Here is a 20,136-nt window from a genome sequence, read left to right on the forward strand (position 1 = left end):
ATACAGTATGAGTTCTAAAAGATAAACAAAACAACAAACATACAAAAACTTAATAAATACAGAAATAAATAAAAGTATGTGAATAGATTATAGACAATTATAAAAATCAACCATTACACCATTTAAATTATGCATTTGCATTTTACCTTTTATTTCTATACTTTTTTTGTATCATTTTTTAAAATGTCAATCCAGCTATCTATTTTAATTCAACTCCCATCTGTTTCGTTGGATGCAAAAAAAAAAAAAACTGCAAGACTGGTCCTTGAGGTAGACACATGTTGAACGTATGTCTGTGCATTTCATGAGTTCAACAAGGTCTATCCCTTCTTCTTTTAAAATGTTTGTTGCTGTTATCCCTGATTCTCTGTCTTTTTGACATAAGCAACCTATTTTATTTTGTGTTCATTGCCTTTTTGTGGCAGCTGGAACTGGTGCCTCTTTTTAAGTACACTTTTTACTCAATTTTTATCCTTTAAAAAGAAGCAGGTTAGTGTTATTGTTAGTGTGATTGGTAAACATAATGTGTTTTCTGCAATGTTAGAGTAAATTGAATCAGTAAATTAATATAAACATTTGTTAAACATTTTAAATAAAATGCAAAATTGAAATTAGATTATTAGATTAAAAAAAGACTTTTATTTTGGCGTAGCCTGTGACGTCATCAGGCGGCGCCGCATCAGCGCTGGTTCAACTGGAGTAAGGTTTGTTTTAAAAGGTTTACAGATATAAACCGATTTAAAGTTAAAGTTCTGAAGTTTTAGGTTTTTTAAACGATATTAAATTATGTCCCTGCTGTTGGAAATATTCTTTACCTTTTTATACAACGTAGTACTATTTCTATAATCTATAATCTCTCATTATTTGAGAGCTATTGTTTGAATAAAGTGTGTAATAAGTTTTAAAGAAACGTTTTACCCGATTTCTTTTTGCTGATTATTCATATGAAGACACTTTTAAAGAGAAGTTATTTTGTTTCTGTTCAATGTTTTTTTTATTTTAAACAGGATAAAGTGTCCAAACACAGAGGAAAACTCCTGCTGAAGCGACTGATCTCCACACTGTTATAAAGATGGCGTTTATTAAAGAGGAGAGTGAAGATTTGAAGATTGAAGAAACATTCACAGTCAAACAGGAAGATCTGCAGGAACAAACAGGTTCGTTTTTATTCTCAAACACCAACTCAGTCATTTGATCCTCATTCAGATATATTTTAATAATAAGAATACTAAATTAAATCCATCTTGCAGCCCTGAGTGTGCTGCCTAGTTCTCCTAAATGCACATAAGCACTCATATAAAGACAGGAATAAGTTTCTTTCTTGTTACTTGTTCTCATGTCTTTTGTCATTATTTTATGTATTATTGTAAATTCCTTTTTTTTTTTTTTTTTTTTACCAAATTCTTTATGGGTTTAAACTTGTTTCTAGTAGTTGTTACTGGTTGTTACTTATAGTATCAGAGTTAGAACCACATTATTATAATAAATAATTACCAGGGCTATTGTATTTAAACAGGGTTTCCGCGAATCATAAAATGTCTTAAATTCCAAAATCTAAATTTTAGGCCTTAAAAAGTCTTAAATTTTTCTGAAATATTGTGTTGTAGGTCTTAAATCTTTTTAAAACAAAAATTCATTTTCCTTTGTTCATGATTTACTACCCAATCTGGCCAAAACCCATACAATCACCAACAATCCATCTCAATAAAACTTTCAACTTTTTAATTAAAAAAGGACATTTTAACTCTATTTATCATAATAGTTTAATTATTTCTTTTACAATAACATTTGTTTAAATGTGATCCGTGTATTTACTGCTGAGGACATTGACCTGGACAGATTGTTGTGCATAGATTTAGTTTATTATAGTTTTAAAAACTTTTAAAACATTTGTTAATTTTTTTTGTATTTTTTCAAAGTTTATGTTGGGAAAAAGTGTATGGATACAAGTAAAGGCTTATTTTTACACAATATTTAAAATCTTTTGCTAAGAAATATCTAAAATATTGTAATTTTATATTATTCATTTATTATTGTATTATTAAATGTATTAAAATCATAATATTCTTTAAGGGCAAATAAAAACCATTTTCATCTGGGCCATTTGAAAAATTCCTTAGCTTTTAGCCCTTTATGAGTATAAATTTTCATTCATAATGATCTTAAAAAGTCCTAAATTTAACTTGGTGAAACCTGCAGAAATCCTGGTTTAAAGCATGTCAAAAACGTGGATGCCCACAATTTTAAACATGCTGAATGAAATGGACACTAAAGTAATTAATTATTATAAAACATTGTACAGTAAACTATATTGATGATGTTTTGGGACAACATGAGGCAAAATAAACAAATTATAGTAGAACAATAACGTTTAGCATTGCACTGACTACAACTGGCCAACAAACTAGTCTAAAAATGACTTTTTCTGCTTAAGAAATGGATTACAGCATGCTGATGATATGCAAACATTTGAGTGTAAAGTTTATTAGAATTTTGACCATATTCTTTGTGTACCAGCAGACATTGGAATCTTTTTGCTTGAGACTTTATTTAAAGAATTAATTTTTAGATCCTAAAAACAGTGTTATGCTGCTAAGGCATGGGACGATAACAATTTTCAAGGTATAAAGCTGAGAAAATATTCTGCTATATCATTACTACTGTATATGTAAGGTTTTTATGTTTTAAGTTTTTCAGGACAACAGTATCTCCAGCAGAAAAGATATCAAAAGATGCCGTTTTAAATCATAAAGAAATCTGTGTTTCTGAAACTAATGAAGACAGCAAAAGCCAATGATTCATTAGAATTATTCAGCCTGACATGTTTACTGCTCCAAAATATTTTCAAATTTTCTCAAAAAAAAAATATTGTGTTCAAAGGGGAAAACTGTTTGTTTTTTTACCCAGACATAAAAAAATATTCATTTTAGAGCAGTAATCACAGTTCCATGAAACTGATATTTTTATTCAAGGTTATTAGAATTAGAATCTTATACTAGCCCTTGCCTAATGCTGCTTAATGTTGCAAAGTCAAAATTTCTATTTTTATTATTTTTGTTTGTATGTATAGTCATGAACACACTTGTTTGCAGAGCAAGTAGTGTGACCGTTTTCTGCCATTTATTATTCCTGGTCATTTCTCCAAGAGGCACTTGAATTGGAAGTTCTAAAACATTAGCATATGAGATCAGGTCACTGCTATGACATGATTGACAATTTTTGTATGTCGCTGTTTGTCTTTGTGCTCTGTTTATGCTGAGAACTGATGCTGAGTATTTTTAGGGCTTTTCACACTTCAAATGGATAATCCTTGGTCATTCTAACTCTGAATAACAAAATCCTTGGTTATCAGTAAGCACGTTCCACACTGCTCATGCTATACCAGGGGCTAACAAATAATCCTAGATGTTCATTAACAGACATTACACATTCCCAACCACAGGGTTAACATTATTATTTGTATATTTATGTTGTCACTGTCCCTGATTAGACAAACAGCAGGTCACCTTTTTTGATGGCATTTCTGCATCTTGTCAGGTATATAAAATGTCATCATGTAGGACTTCAGCTAAGCCTCATGCACAAAGACAATAAAACAAAGACAAAAGTACAAGTGAATGAAAACAAGTTGCAAAGTATGTCATCTTGCTATCTCCTCATTACTCCAGTTTACAGCAAACTGGCATTAAGCATTTGCATAAGTTCATTCATTCATTTTCCTTTGGCTCAACTGGGCCAAAAAAGGAAAAAAGTTGAAGAGTAATTGCTAGTTCCCTTCAAAACCCAGGCAGAGTTTCCTCTAGGATTTTTTCCAGCTGTAGCGGCAGGCCTTTTTTAGACAGATCTACCAACTACCTGTGGTGTTATTTCAATGAGAATTGTCGTGACCCCAGTATTAGAAGTCGAGATCACATTTATGTAATAGCCTACAGCATGCAGATCTCTTTGCTTGTACATTTATGAATGTCTCTAATAGACCTACAGAACGATATTAATGCGTCCTGAAGTAAAGTGAAACGGCTATAGATCGTGTTTGCTGGCCTCACGCATCTGTCAGTCAGCCAGTCAGTACTTATTCTTAACGGGGTAAACAAATAATACACAGCACTACTACGATTACAGAGAAGTTTGCGCGGTTATAATTCGCTCAACCTTTTAATACGTTTTGGCGTTTAATACGTTATTACCGGCTATTAAAAAAATAAATGTTTTGAATGAGAAGCTGTAATGTAGCCATGGCGGGATGAATTTTGTCGTGGTGCCCTGCCATGGAAGAATGAATGTAGCGGAAACCATGCCAGGTGAGCAAATATATACATTTTCTACCCCAATAAAGGCTTATTTCTCATTATGTAGTTAATAACAAAAGATATACCACGTGTTTTTGGCTGTAAGACATAGTTTGGACAAAGTTGTCTGTGATTGTCCTTTTGTATAGTCATGCAGTGTGAAACTCCCTGTCGCCGATCCATCTTGCAGTGTAGACAAACCAATGACAAAACGCTAGACCAGATAGTCATGCAGTGAGAAAAACATCTGTAACACGAATATTTTGAAAATCATGCAGTCTGAACTCAGCATTAGTCCCTTTATTCATCAAGGGTTACCACAGTGGAATGAACCACTATCTTTTTTAGCATATGTTTTAAACAGCGGATGTCCTTCCAGCTACAACCCAGTACTGGGAAGCATTTGCATAAGTTATATCAGTGTTTCCTTTAGGATTTTTTCCAGCTGTAGCGGCAGGCCTTTTTTACACAGATCTACCAACTACCTGTGGCGTTTTCAATTTTCAATGACAAATGTTGTGACTGCAGTATTAAAAGTTGAGTTCGCATTTATGTAATAGCCTACAGCATGCGGATCTCTTTGCTTGCCCAGGTAAAAAAAAAAAAGAAAAAAGTGCACTACAATGCACTTTGAGTATACTTAGTACACTTTTCAGTAATGTACTAAAAGTGCTCTATTTTCGCACACTAATTTTGTACTTAATGTACTAAAAGATAGTATTAAGTATATGTTAGGATAAACTTAACACCATCTAAGTGTACTCAACTGTGCTATTGAGACACCTGGAAATTGAACTAAAATGTGCTTTTAACATACTATATCTGTATTTAAAAAAAATATATGTTTAGTTACAACTAGAAATTTGCTTGAACCCTAATTTTAAACATTTATAAATATTTTTGAGAATAGCTTAAAGTATAATAGTAATATATTAAAACAATATACAAAATGTGAAAAAGTGTGCTAAAATACAATTTAAGTACACAAAGTACATCTTTTAAATAATGTTCTAAAATTGCTCTATTTTTACACACTAATTTTGTACTTGATGTACTAAAAGATATTATTAAGTATATGTTAAGATAAACTTAATACCATCTAAGTGTACTCAACTGTGCTATTGAGACACCCTAAAAATTAAACTAAAATGTGCTTTTAACATACTATATCTGTATTTTAAAAAATATATATTTAGTTACAACTAGAAATACACTTGAACCCTACTTTTAAACATATTTATTAAATATTATTAATATTACATATTAAATATATTTATGACTAATTTAAAGTATAATAGTAATATATTAAAAGAATATACAAATTGTAAAAAAAAAAAAGTGTGCTAAATACTGTATTAAAAGTGCTCGATTTTCCCAAACTAATTTTGTATTTAATGTACTAAAAATTAGTATTAAGTACATTTTAAGAACAGTGAAAGACCAGTTGCGATGAATAAAAACAAAGAGTTAAATAGAATTAAATAAAATAGAAGGAAATTTAATTACTTTTTTTGTAGTTTTGACAGCAAGAAATCAGCTTCAGCACTCTCCATGAGCTCCACAGGTGGACCTTCCTTACATTCAGGATACAGTGATATTTATGCTAACAGAGTCAACAAACCTATGTCATTAGATTGTTTAGACATCCTCACGTAATTGGTTAGACAAAAGATAATTAAGTAGAAGGATAAACAGTCCAGAACAATTTTAGAATATGCAATGTAAAACATATGTATCCTTAGATTATCATATTATTGACTACACTGGATATACACAAACATATCATCCCTTCTGCATGCCCATTCTTGGATTTTCTGATCATTCCTTGACCCACAACACACACATACTTCAAGACAATAATGTTTTGGTAAGATTACCACACTCAAAATCAATTTAAGTGTCAGTGATAATTGCATTCACATTAAGTGTTCTTAAGTACAACTTTTGGGAAAATGTACTTCTACTATATTACATTACTAATAGATGTTCTATATATTAACTTATTTTAAACTTAAACAGTGTACTAAAAATCAACTAATGTTTAAAGCATTTAAAGCACACTTTTGAAAAAAACACACTAATAAAACTCTTTTGGGTGTTTTTTCTGTAGTGTACTTTATTGTAGTACACTAAACATGTATTTAAGTATTACTGGTATTTAATATACTTTTGTCAAGTGTACTAGAGTCCTAATGAAGTATAAACATACTTATTTAGTATACTTATAGTGTAAAACCACCAAACTTTTATTTAACACAAAAAAATAACAATGTACTTAAAATGTATTTGCGGGTATTTAAGTGTATTTTAATTGCATTTAATTATATATTTTTTTCACCTGGGATGTCATCTCGCCATCTCCTCATCACAGTTTACAGAAAGCGTGGCATTAAGCTTTTGCAAAAGTTCATTCATTCATTTTCCTTCGGCTTAGTCCCTTTATTTATCAGGGGTCGCCACAGTGGAATGAACCACCAACTTATCAAGCATATGTTTTCAACAGCGGATACCTGTCCAGCTGCAAACCAGTACTGAGAAACATTTGCATAAGTTATTTACAATAATGCAAACTCACTAATATAAGCTGAATTATGCGTACTAGCTATAAACATGCAGGATTTGTCTCAATCGGGTCTTCTAAGCAAGTTACAAATGTTTAAATCCAGTGGAAGATACACATGAGGGAACACAACCTGAGTAATCTAGAGCGAGTGCATTTGATCATTTGCATTTAAAGCCACAGGCACAAAAACAGCTTGGTTTTCCTCTGACCCCCAAAATGAAATATTCTGCAAGGTATATGATCTGATTTTGAGCCGAAACCTCAGACGCATTCTGGGAACACCAATGACTTATTTTACATCTTGTAAAAATAAAAAAAAATGAAATATTTAAAATTAGCCTCACCTTTTACTCTCCATTAAAAAGTTATCCCTTGGTTCTTTTGAGCACAAGATATTGTAAAAAAAATGCAAGCTTCCTTTGTGTTTCAAAAGACAGGAAATGTTTAAAACCACATGACGGAGAGTAAATGTTAATTGGTTATTTTTATTTGTGGGTGAAACATCCATTTCATGCTTATCGCTTTGTGGCTTCATACTAAAGTTCACTTTTTTGTTGTTTTTTAAGACCTGATGGTGCTGAAAGAAGAGACTCATCAATGGAATGAAATGGAAGAGAAACACCAAGACATAATGACTGATGAAAAACGCACACTGACTAAAAAAACTTCATCACGTGGAAGACCTCGGAAATCCAAATCTAAGTGTAATTTCAGCAGTAAACAGCGTAGAAAGACTTTTAGTCAAAAGCCAAAGCTTGATGTTCACATGAGAGTTCACAAAGGGGAGAAAACTTGCACCTGCAAACAGTGTGGAAAAAGCTTCTATACTATAGGAAACTTAACAGTGCACATGAGAATTCACACTGGGGAGAAGCCTTACACCTGTGAACAGTGTGGAAAGAGTTTTTGTCAAAAAGAAAACTTTAAAACCCACATGAGAATTCACACTGGAGAGAGGCCGTACACATGCCAACAGTGTGGAAAGAGCTTCTATCATGCAGGAAACTTGATAATGCACATGAGAATTCACACTGAGGAGAGGCCTTACTCTTGCCCTCAGTGTGGAAAGAGTTTTAAGCAAAATGGCAATCTTGAAGTCCACATGAGAACTCACACTGGAGAGAAAAGATTTACTTGCACACAGTGTGGGAAAAGTTTTGTTAAAAAACAAAACCTTGACATCCACATGAGGATTCACACTGGAGAGAAACCTTACACATGCACAGAGTGTGGTAAAAGTTTCACATATAAAAGCTCACTCAAACACCACATGAGAACTCACACCGGAGAGAACCCGTTTGGATGTGCTCAGTGTGAAAAGAGCTTCTCAACCAAATCTAGCCTCATGAACCACATGAATGGTCACACTGGAACCATAGTGTTCACATGTGATCAGTGTGGAATTAAACTCACACGCAAAGACTACATTAGGCGACACATGAAGACTCACTCAAGAGAGGATCATTTTAGATGCAGTGAGTGTGGAAAGGGCTTTACCCATAAAAGAAGCCTCAGCGCTCACTTGAAGCTTCACAATGCAGAGCAGAGTCCTGAAAAATGAGGCCTTGTCCACACAAACACGGGTATATTCAAAACGGCAGCTTTTTCATGTAGTTTGGCTGTTCATTCAAGTGAAGTTTATTTATAAACTACTTTTGAGAGGATCACATGCTTATGATTGTCCACAGCTGGTCCAGCATTAGCTAAAACATGATTTACCAATCAGATGATTCCAAACTCACTATAAATAACCAGAGTTTTTTTACCTCAGTTATTGCTTACATGCAGGGCCGGATCAAGCTGAACTGCCGCTCTAGTCAGAAGACAGTCACGCCGCCCTAAACCCCAATGTGAAAACGAAAGTGACCGGTTATGAAAATGAAGCAAGGTATCGTGTACCTCTTTTCTGCCGCCCTATGCGCGGATATAACTGAGGACGCGGGTGGTGAGGGAGGTGTTGCAGACATAACTGAGGATGCGGGTGGTAAGGCAGGTGTCGCGGACGCTGCCCTCTCTCTCCGTGCCGGCCCTGGTTACGCAGTTACGCTGTTTGTTATAAAGTAGTGTCTCACAGACTGTACTTTGGTTTAAGGTACTTGAAGACGGATGAGTTAACATCACTGATGAGGACCTACACTATTAGTTGTCTTCAATAAAGTCTTCTCCCTGTAAGAACTTTGGTCAGCTTCCTTATTTCATCTGTTAGAGTCATCTATACATTGGCAAGCCACACAAGAACGGTTAAGCCAAATACAGCAAAATATAACAATGTGCTTCAACTTATTATGAACCAATAACCATATTTGTGCACAGTGCACATTTGCAAATAGTTTATTAATTTACCAAACAAATGATCGGCTCTGAAAAGAGAATTAGAAAGATTAGGGAGGAGAAAATATTTGAGGAGATGCAGGGAACACTGTCCTACACCCTCAGATTGTGTTTTTGATAATTCACATTGTTAGATTGTCACTCGCCTGAACAAACAAAGATTTACATCCAATTTTGTGCTTTTGTCTGCAGTTTCACAAAACTTGTTAGTGGATAAACTCCTGTGGTGTGAACTCGCTGTAAGGCAATGACAGTGAGCGACCGATACAGACTCCCTGAAGCCCTGTTCAGACAATGCCATTTGCCAGTTACGAAAGATCAGATTTGTGTCAGATTATGAGATTTTAACTTGATCAACTCTTGATGTGTTATGGGTAACAAATGAAGACTTTGATTTCAAAACACTACACATTTATTTTGATGGACTAATTTGAGAAAATAAACAAGTTTTCTTTCTGAAGACAATTACAGTCTCTGTAGACAACTTGTTGCCTTTAAAGATGCAATGTGAAAACTCCCATATTACTAAAAATAAATGTATTTAGATTCATTATTATTATTTTTTTTATATTATGATATATCTATAATCTGGAACAAAGAAGTGAATTCAGTGAAATCACTGATTCTGGAGAAATGAGTCAAACTGACTCTCATGTGTCTTGAGATTGGCTGTTTGATGCACTTGTGTGTATTGTGATTGGCTGTTTGCTGCACTTGTGTGTCTTGTAATTGGCTGTTTGCTGCACGTCACACTTTAAGCTGCATTTGCTCCAGAGTTGATCACAAACTAAAGTAAACTTTACGGTTTATATCAAGCATTGTCAAATCATTTAACATCGCCATAACCAGGTTGGGTTTATTTGATTTTGTCAACTTCCAGAGCTTTATCTTTAAACCAGAAGAAGGAGGGAAAATGCACTCACTCTGCATAGTGACATCTTAAAATAGTATTTAAACTAGCCCAATAGACCAGGGGTTCTCAACCTTTCACAAGCTGCCCCCACCCCCAAAAGCTGGTTCATTGCAGTTGTATATAGTGTATATAAACTAAATACTGGCTCATGTTTTATACGTTTGCAGCCTCTGCAACTTCTGTCCATCATAAAAATTTATTTGGATGATTTGACTTTCCGCCGTTTTCTAAAGTCTATGAGCGCAGCACACACAAACTAAATTGACATACTGCAGTCACACTTCAAAATGTGGTGTTTTTACATTTATAACATTTGAGCACAGTTCAGCAAAATACATCACATGATCTGACGACCAAGAGATCTTAATTAACCATCACCAAACGATTAAAAATGTGACACTGATTTCATACAGAGTTCATACAGACACAGCCTAATGAAAACCAAGGTTTTTTAAACACTTTTTCCAGCACCTATTTTTATTTTCAAAACTGACACGCAACATATTGAACACCTGAAATGTATTCTCAGCAACCCATTAAAGCATTGCATAGGAACCATCTATTGATTTATTAAAGAAAACATTAATAAGATATAATAATTAGTTAATAATATATTTATAATTAAGAATATAATAAACCAAAATTGACACGCAATGTATTGAACACCTGCAATGTCTTCTCAGCAATTAATAAAAATACTGCATTGGAACTATCTATCGATTTATACAATTAAAAAAAAACATTTATTAACAACAATAATAATTTATCATATATTAATAATATAATAAGCCTGCACTAAATGTGCCTGTGATTTTTGTATTTTATTTGTTGATGTTCTCTCACAGATGACAAGTTTTAGTAAATAATACTAATATATTACAAATTACTCTTTTAAAAAACTACACTGAGTACTAGTTAATTACTTTTGAGAAAAACTCAGATTTTCATTATGGCCCTTTTTAAGAATAAAACTATTTAAATGGTTTAACTGCTTACATCACAAGGCTACATATAGGAATTTGCATTAACAAAGTATGGTCGATTTTTCCTTTCATGACATTGACTCAATTTCAATAGTACTGGCACAACTACCACATACTTTAAAGGCCATAGAGACACTTTTTGTCTATTTGTAAACAATACTTCCAAGCTTTGAAATGTTTAATTAAAGTATATGATGAAAAGATTTAAATTTGGGGTTTTATTTACATATTGTACACTATTGTCCTATTTGCTCATTGTTGTCTATACAACATTTTATTTTACACTTGATCTTAAACTGAAATAATTTTACACAAGGACAAGGACACTGTCAGTGATAAAATAATAAAACAAATGACTTCGTTTCACTTGAGGTATTTGAAATATGACGAATCTACATTTCTCAAAGCAGTGCTTTAAGAGCCTTATTGTTTATTTTGATAAATGTAACAAATTGTTTGACCTGTAATGCCTGCACAATTTAGTGATGCTTTAAGACCAATCAGAACACCCCTATTATGTATAAATCACATAAATACCTCATCCAGAAACATTTCTGGCATAATTATTTTGTCGTAAAGAAATAAAAAGTTTCACCTTTGCTAAAAGTTCTGGTAGTATAATATCATAACAGTGTTATTTGCAAACTCTAAATAGCGAAATCATGTTAGCAGCCAATGACTATCAAAGTACAACATTGGTCACAGTCAAATAAACAGTGTTAATGTTGTTTTTAAGTCATACTTGCATGCTAATTCTGACCGAATATTCAAAATTAAATGGTAAACAATATAGAGACTTCTAAATGAACGAATGTGTGAATATAAAAAAAACTTTACCTTTATAACTCGCCATCGGGAAAGAAGAGAGTGAAACGTGTTTTTTAAAAAATGTAAAATATATTACAATTTGTTTATGAAATAATGACTGTTTTGGTCTAATTTAGCAGCAGAAAGAGATCCGATGAATCCAAACAAAGATAACAAATTTGCACGTCCCCAAGTATCTGGCTCAAGAAGTTCTTGTAACTCAGAAAACAGCACTTCAGGATCCCTATTGCTTTCAGACGATCTGGTGTGTACACCTAATGACAAAACAGCTTCTCTGACGAGTTTTCCATTGTCATGTCTTTTTGACCTAAGGGTATGAACCTAGCTTTTTGAAGGTCACACTGGATTGTGCTGCACAGCCAACTTCAAATGAACTGCATCAAAGACAACCCAGGTGGGACTTGAACCCACAATCCCCAGCTTCGAAGGCTGGTGCCTTATCCATTAGGCCACTGGGCCATGTCACTAATTTCTATCAAGTATCTCTTGTATGCCTTCAACAAGACTCTTCTTCAGGGCTTGTTGGTCTCGTGCTATGATTCTCACTTAAGGTGCGAGAGATCCTGGGTTCAAATCCTAGATGAGACCTATGTCTGTCACAGAAAAAGCAGTGGTGATGTGCTGTGCTGTCTAGGGTGTTTATATGTTAATTGTAGCACATTCAGCTGTGTTTTCAGTTAATGAACATGTTGTGGACTTCTGATCTAAATCAGTATAACTTGTACGATTATACAGACAAAAAAGAAGCGTCCTATCGGATTTCTTTGAAGGATTTCAATTAGAATTATGATCATATTTTGCAACCATTCCTATAGGATTGTTTTAAAGTACAATACATAAAAATCCTTTAGGATAATTTCTACAACATTTTAATTGGATCCAGTTTATATCTTAATTAAGATATGCTTTTCTATTGTCTCTCTTAGCCTATTATACAATAGTTTTGAATGTTTAATGCACAAATTTCCAAACTAACATGTCTATACCAAAAACATATACAATGTCGCTAGCCCAAACTGTGGGCTGGCCCACTCAAAACAGACGTTCACTGTGGGCCCATAGCAAGTCAGCACAAAGTGTAGTGTATATAGCCACAATGGGCGAAGTATAGGTATACTATCTGGGTCAGAAGTATGTCCTATGAGCATGCTCTGTGGGCATTTAGTAATTAACAAGTTAGGTCCCACTAATACTAAGTTGAGTCCAGGCACAAAATGTGCCTATAAGGTCCCAGTAAAGCCCTTTTATGCAGGGCCATTGTGGCTTTAACACAAAACAAAACTAGTTCACTTCTACTATGTAGCAAAATAGCACAATATCACTTCAAATGCATAATTACATATTTTGAAAGCATAAAGTAAAATCAGTAATAAATGAAGCATCTAAAAATATAAAGACAACATGGACTATTTTTCAAAGGTTTGGGACAAAACTGCTTTAGTTTATAAAAATGCAGATATAAAAGTAACCTTGTAAATAATTATTCCTTTTTAATATGTTAGCTTTTCCATTTGAATATGTTAAAATATAATTTATTCCAATGATGTTAAAGCTGCATTTGAGGCATTTGTGTCCTAAATAAAATAATTTGAGACAAAACAACAAAACATATAAAAATATACTTAGTTAAAAGAAAAACAAAGTAAGATTTTCATGTGTGTATTTTCTCTACCATTTGTACCTTAAAGGGTCACGAAACTCCAAAACACATTTATTTAGCTGTTGACAGTCATATATGTGTCCCACACTGCTAAAAACACTATTAGGACACAAATATTTCACTAAAAAGTGTAAATTGGTTGTTTTTGCGTTATTTCAAGCAAATTTGTACTTCCGGTTTGAAACTAATTTTTGAAGCTGCGTCTCAACCATGAGATAATAGCGTGTATTCCAGCGTGCAGACTGGATGTCTGTGCCAGAGTGTGTCTTATTACGTCTTACAGTGCGGCTCGAAGGACATCTTTTGCATTCAGAGCTGCTTTCGTGAAGAGATCATCGGCAACACTGCTCGAAGTTTACCATGGAGGTGAAAAGGAAGCTCCCTGACAAGGAATTGAACCCAGGCCACAGTGGTAAGAGCACTAAGTCCTAACCACAAGACCACCAGGGAAGGCCTGGCTAAAGGTTGCCCTCTAGCCTAGCTGTGGGCCTCCACCCAGGTGTGCTGCAGCTGCTCTGACAAAAATAACTCTAACGTTTGCAACCTCCTCCTGGAGAAGAGAAAGTCTCAGAGCCTGGTTCACAGTTCTTCTATGGAGGGACTGTCACATGCTCTGTGTAAAAGCATCCTATCGACACCACAACTTGCCATGACAACAAAGCACAGCATGCGTTGAAGGAACTCCATGTTTACCGGTCCATGTCCTCTTTCCAAACAGCATGCTAATGAGCATTCCTTGAACAGTGTGTGCCAGTGGCGCAATGGATAACGTGTCTGACTGATCAGAAGATTCTAGATTCGAGTTTTGGCTGGCTCGATCAGGATTTATTGCATTGCTCTCAGTCAGTGCACTGCAGTTGCAGTTTGCCCCTGCCAGAGTTGTTTGGTTCTACTTTGGAGTGGATCAAGTTTCTGGGGCTGCCAGCACAGAGCCTGTGGGGTGCTCCCCTGGGATCAAAGTCTGCCCCAACTGCTCTCATATCTTGGTCCCGTACATCCCTCAGGACTTCCAGAAGAAACCAGTACACCCACTCTCCTGGGAAGACAGCAGTGACAGCTTGTAGACCAAAATGTTTGCTGTGAGGCTAAGGCGTTCTACTGCAGCACAGATAGGCATTCGAAAAGCATACAATATTCAAAAACAAAGTGCCAACCTAAAACAAGATTGCAGTCAAAATGACCACCTCAGACAAGTGTGAGCAATGTTTCAGTCTCTGTTATACGTCGGCAAATATGCCACACAGTGCAGACGCCCATACTACTGAAAAGGAAGTTACCTGACTGAGAAAGGTATAAATAGAAATCGGAGCCTGCTCCAAACGACCTGGTCAGCCCCAAGTGGGCTGTAAAAACCTCCTGGAGTTTTCATTCATTTAATGTCTGGTACTAGACACTGCGTCCAACCAGTTATGTTTGAATGTCAAACCTACCCCAATCCTTAAACCAACCTCACAGTTTCCTGCTGTGTTTTATCAACCTCCCAACCTACCCCAACTCTTAACCCAACCTCACAGTAACAAACCTCCATGTGGGTTTCATTGATTCAATGTCTCGTACATGGCACAGAATACAACCTATCGCAGTTTATTAAAATCACACCTACCCCAGCCCTAGGCCCAACCTCACGGTAACCTGCTGTGTTTTATTCAATTTTACTCCTACCCCAACCCTAAACACAACCTCAGAGTAAGCAGTTTATATATTTTTTTATTTTTTTGAATGTCTACTACAGCTACATCAATCGCAAACCCAGCCTACATGCGGCATAAGTGCCTACCACTTAGAGGTCATCCAGCCGACTTGCTGTGTAATCTCCTCCACTTGTAGGTCTCTGAGCTGCAGCAACACCTAAGGGCTCTGACACACAGACACAAAAGAAACCATTGCTTTTAACCTACTCTTGGAGAGGAGAGAGTCTCCGACCCTGGATCTCAGGTCTTCTATGGAGGGACTGTCAGGAATCCTGTAAGAGCATCCCATCCACACAACCTCTTGCCATAAAAACAAAGCAGAATGTGTGGTGAAGGAACTCCGGGTTGACAGAGTCTTGTCCTTGCTTCAAGCAATGTGCTAACAAGGTGCTGAACAGAGTGACGGTGGCACAAAGGTTAGCGCTTATGACTACGGATCAGAAGATTCTCGGTTACGGAAACCAAGAAACTGTGTATGAGAGAGTGCGTAAGTGTATGAGTGGCACTTGTGCAAGCGGAGCAGGGACGTGCCAGCGATCAGAATGAACTGGAGTTTGTGCCAAGACTGGGTTTCAAGAGTGGCAGTTCCCATATGGTCTAGCAGTTAGGATTCCTGGTTTTCACCCAGGTGGCCCGGGTTCGACTCCCGGTATGGGAAGGCTTGAGTGCTTTTGCTTCTGTCCTTTTTGGCCAGCGGTCGGACTGCAGCTACCTTATAGGATGTGGTTGTGGAACTGCCCCGAAAGCCTTCGATAGCTCAGTTGGTAGAGCGGAGGACTGTAGGTGGGATGATGGCAATCCTTAGGTCGCTGGTTCGACTCCGGCTCGAAGGACACCTTTTGCGCTCAGAGCCGCTTTCTTGCCTTCACCAAGTTAGTTAACCACTCCTCAAAGTTCAGCATGGAGGTGAAAAGGAAGTTCCCTGACCGGGAATCGAACCCGGGCTGCGGCAGTGAGAGCGCCGAATCCTAACCACTAGACCACCAGGGAAGGTCTGCGTAAAGGTTGGCCTCAAGTCTAGCTGTGGGCCTCCACCCAGGTGTGCTGCAGCTGCTCTGACAAAAATAACTAACGTTTGCAACCTCCTCCTGGAGAAGAGAAAGTCTCAGAGGCTGGATCACAGTTCTTCTTGGGAGGGACTGTCACATGCTCGGTGTAAGAGCATCCTATCGACACCACAACTTGCCATGACAACAAAGCACAGCATGCGTTTTAGGAACTCCATGTTCACCGAGCCGTGTCCTCTTTCCAAGGACCATGCTAATGAGCACTGCTGATGCGGACTGGGCCAGTGGCGCAATGGATAACGCGTCTGACTACGGATCAGAAGATTCTAGGTTCGACTCCTGGCTGGCTCGTTCAGGATTTTTTTGCGTTGCTCTCAGTGCAGTGCGGTCGCGGTTTGCCCCTGCCGGAGTTGTTCGGTTCTACTCTGGAGTGAATCGAGTTTCTGGGGCCGCCAGCACAGAGCCTGTGGGGTGCTCTCCTGGGTTCAAAGGCTGCCCCAACCGCTCTCATGTCTTGGTCCCGTACATCCCTCAGGACTTCCAGAAGAAACCAGTACAGCCACTCTCCTGGGAAGACAGCAGTGACAGCTTGTAAACCAAAATGTTTGCTGTGAGGCTAAGGCGTTCTACTGCAGCACAGATACGCATTCGAAAAGCATACAATATTCAAAAACAAAGTGCCAACCTAAAACAAGATTGCAGTCAAAATGACCACCTCAGACAAGTGTGAGCAATGTTTCAGTCTCTGTTATACGTCGGCATATATGCCACACAGTGCAGACGCTCATACTACTGAAAAGGAAGTTACCTGACTGAGAAAGGTATAAATAGAAATCGGAGCCTGCTCCAAACGACCTGGTCAGCCCCAAGTGGGCTGTAAAAACCTCCTGGAGTTTTCATTCATTTAATGTCTGGTACAAGACACTGCGTCCAACCAGTTATGTTTGAATGTCAAACCTACCCCAATCCTTAAACCAACCTCACAGTTTCCTGCTGTGTTTTATCAACCTCCCAACCTACCCCAACTCTTAACCCAACCTCACAGTAACAAACCTCCATGTGGGTTTCATTGATTCAATGTCTCGTACATGGCACAGAATACAACCTATCGCAGTTTATTAAAATCACACCTACCCCAGCCCTAGGCCCAACCACATGGTAACCTGCTGTGTTTTATTCAATTTTACTCCTACCCCAACCCTAAACACAACCTCAGAGTAAGCAGTTTATATATTTTTTTATTTTTATGAATGTCTACAACAGCTACATCAATCGCAAACCCAGCCTACGTGCGGTATAAGTGCCTACCACTTAGAGGTCATCCAGCCGACTTGCAGTGTAATCTCCTCCACTTGTAGGTCTCTGAGCTGCAGCAACACCTAAGGGCTCTGACACACAGACACAAAAGAAACCATTGCTTTTAACCTACTCTTGGAGAGGAGAGAGTCTCCGACCCTGGATCTCAGGTCTTCTATGGAGGGACTGTCAGGAATCCTGTAAGAGCATCCCATCTACACAACCTCTTGCCATAAAAACAAAGCAGAATGTGTGGTGAAGGAACTCCGGGTTGACAGAGCCTTGTCCTTGCTTCAAGCAAAGTGCTAACAAGGTGCTGAACAGAGTGACTGTGGCACAAAGGTTAGCGCTTATGACTACGGATCAGAAGGTTCTCGGTTTACGGAAACCAAGAAACTGTGTATGAGAGAGTGCGTAAGTGTATGAGTGGCACTTGTGCAAGCGGAGCAGGGACGTGCCAGCGATCAGAATGAACTGGAGTTTGTGCCAAGACTGGGTTTCCAGTGTGGCAGTTCCCATATGGTCTAGCGGTTAGGATTCCTGGTTTTCACCCAGGCGGCCTGGGTTCGACTGCCGGTATGGGAAGGCTTGAGTGCTTTTGCTTCTGTCCTTTTTGGCCAGCGGTCGGTCTGCAGCTACCTTATAGGATGTGGTTGTGGAACTGCCCCGTAAGCCTTCGATAGCTCAGTTGGTAGAGCGGAGGACTGTAGGTGGGATGATGGCAATCCTTAGGTCGCTGGTTCGACTCCGTCTCGAAGAACATCTTTTGCGCTCAGAGCCGCTTTCTTGCCTTCGCCAAGTGAGTTAACCACTCCTCAAAGTTCAGCATGGAGGTCAAAAGGAAGTTCCCTGACCGGGAATCGAACCCGGGCCGCGGCGGTGAGAGCGCTGAATCCTAACCACTAGACCACCAGGGAAGGTCTGCGTAAAGGTTGGCCTCAAGTCTAGCTGTGGGCCTCCACCCAGGTGTGCTGCAGCTGCTCTGACAAAAATAACTAACGTTTGCAACCTCCTCCCGGAGAAAAGTCTCAGAGCCTGGATCACAGTTCTTCTTGGGAGGGACTGTCACATGCTCGGTGTAAGAGCATCCTATCGACACCACAACTTGCCATGACAACAAAGCAAAGCATGCTTTTAAGGAACTCCATGTTCACCGAGCCGTGTCCTCTTTCCAAGGACCATGCTAATGAGCACTGCTGATGCGGACTGGGCCAGTGGCGCAATGGATAACGCGTCTGACTACGGATCAGAAGATTCTAGGTTCGACTCCTGGCTGGCTCGTTCAGCATTTTTTTGCGTTGCTCTCAGTGCAGTGCGGTCGCGGTTTTCCCCTGCCGGAGTTGTTCGGTTCTACTCTGGAGTAAATCGAGTTTCTGGGGCCGCCAGCACAGAGCCTGTGGGGTGCTCTCCTGGGTTCAAAGGCTGCCCCAACCGCTCTCATGTCTTGGTCCCGTACATCCCTCAGGACTTCCAGAAGAAACCAGTACAGCCACTCTCCTGGGAAGACAGCAGTGACAGCTTGTAAACCAAAATGTTTGCTGTGAGGCTAAGGCGTTCTACTGCAGCACAGATACGCATTCGAAAAGCATACAATATCCAAAAACAAAGTGCCAACCTAAAACAAGATTGCAGTCAAAATGACCACCTCAGACAAGTGTGAGCAATGTTTCAGTCTCTGTTATACGTCGGCAAATATGCCACACAGTGCAGACGCTCATACTACTGAAAAGGAAGTTACCTGACTGAGAAAGGTATAAATAGAAATCGGAGCCTGCTCCAAACGACCTGGTCAGCCCCAAGTGGGCTGTAAAAACCTCCTGGAGTTTTCATTCATTTAATGTCTGGTACAAGACACTGCGTCCAACCAGTTATGTTTGAATGTCAAACCTACCCCAATCCTTAAACCAACCTCACAGTTTCCTGCTGTGTTTTATCAACCTCCCAACCTACCCCAACTCTTAACCCAACCTCACAGTAACAAACCTCCATGTGGGTTTCATTGATTCAATGTCTCGTACATGGCACAGAATACAACCTATCGCAGTTTATTAAAATCACACCTACCCCAGCCCTAGGCCCAACCACACGGTAACCTGCTGTGTTTTATTCAATTTTACTCCTACCCCAACCCTAAACACAACCTCAGAGTAAGCAGTTTATATATTTTTTTATTTTTATGAATGTCTACAACAGCTACATCAATCGCAAACCCAGCCTACGTGCGGTATAAGTGCCTACCACTTAGAGGTCATCCAGCCGACTTGCAGTGTAATCTCCTCCACTTGTAGGTCTCTGAGCTGCAGCAACACCTAAGGGCTCTGACACACAGACACAAAAGAAACCATTGCTTTTAACCTACTCTTGGAGAGGAGAGAGTCTCCGACCCTGGATCTCAGGTCTTCTATGGAGGGACTGTCAGGAATCCTGTAAGAGCATCCCATCCACACAACCTCTTGCCATAAAAACAAAGCAGAATGTGTGGTGAAGGAACTCCGGGTTGACAGAGTCTTGTCCTTGCTTCAAGCAAGGTGCTGAACAGAGTGACGGTGGCACAAAGGTTAGCGCTTTTGACTAC

General features: G+C 38.2%; 2 protein-coding genes, 1 long non-coding RNA gene and 7 other non-coding genes across 12 annotated transcripts in view; 8 read left to right on the plus strand and 2 right to left on the minus strand.

Moving 5' to 3' along the window:
- Window positions 1-20,136, plus strand: part of LOC148682349 (uncharacterized) — a 771,506-nt gene that overhangs the window by 95,700 nt on the left and 655,670 nt on the right. The gene's annotated exons all lie outside the window — the stretch shown is intronic.
- LOC141381810 (uncharacterized) overlaps window positions 1-20,136 on the plus strand; it is a 203,854-nt gene that overhangs the window by 62,733 nt on the left and 120,985 nt on the right. The gene's annotated exons all lie outside the window — the stretch shown is intronic.
- Window positions 651-20,136, plus strand: part of si:dkey-237m9.1 — a 110,754-nt gene continuing 91,268 nt past the window's right edge. The window contains exons 1-3 of one of the 2 annotated variants that reach the window (XM_087250321.2): window positions 651-699; window positions 1,008-1,157; window positions 7,419-9,027. In XM_087250321.2, coding sequence (XP_087106447.1) covers window positions 1,073-1,157; window positions 7,419-8,413 — 1,080 coding nt within the window. In that variant the 5' untranslated portion in view covers window positions 651-699; window positions 1,008-1,072 and the 3' untranslated portion in view covers window positions 8,414-9,027. Of the gene's footprint in view, window positions 705-1,007; window positions 1,158-7,418; window positions 9,691-20,136 lie in introns of those variants that run through there. The other variant, XR_015942610.1, reaches the window with a different exon arrangement.
- trnar-ucg (transfer RNA arginine (anticodon UCG)) lies at window positions 12,294-12,366 on the minus strand. The gene has a single exon. It is a non-coding gene; the product is annotated as a tRNA-Arg (tRNA).
- On the plus strand, window positions 15,845-15,916 carry trnae-uuc (transfer RNA glutamic acid (anticodon UUC)). The gene has a single exon. It is a non-coding gene; the product is annotated as a tRNA-Glu (tRNA).
- Window positions 16,005-16,091, plus strand: trnay-gua (transfer RNA tyrosine (anticodon GUA)). Its single transcript is given in 2 exon segments — window positions 16,005-16,041; window positions 16,056-16,091. It is a non-coding gene; the product is annotated as a tRNA-Tyr (tRNA).
- trnar-acg (transfer RNA arginine (anticodon ACG)) lies at window positions 16,544-16,616 on the plus strand. Its single transcript has one exon. It is a non-coding gene; the product is annotated as a tRNA-Arg (tRNA).
- trnae-uuc (transfer RNA glutamic acid (anticodon UUC)) lies at window positions 18,075-18,146 on the plus strand. The gene has a single exon. It is a non-coding gene; the product is annotated as a tRNA-Glu (tRNA).
- Window positions 18,407-18,478, minus strand: trnae-cuc (transfer RNA glutamic acid (anticodon CUC)). Its single transcript has one exon. It is a non-coding gene; the product is annotated as a tRNA-Glu (tRNA).
- On the plus strand, window positions 18,770-18,842 carry trnar-acg (transfer RNA arginine (anticodon ACG)). Its single transcript has one exon. It is a non-coding gene; the product is annotated as a tRNA-Arg (tRNA).

Source organism: Danio rerio, chromosome 4 (genome assembly GCF_052040795.2).
Source record: "Danio rerio strain M-AB ecotype USA chromosome 4, GRCz13ab, whole genome shotgun sequence".
In the NCBI taxonomy this organism is placed as follows: domain Eukaryota; kingdom Metazoa; phylum Chordata; class Actinopteri; order Cypriniformes; family Danionidae; genus Danio; species Danio rerio.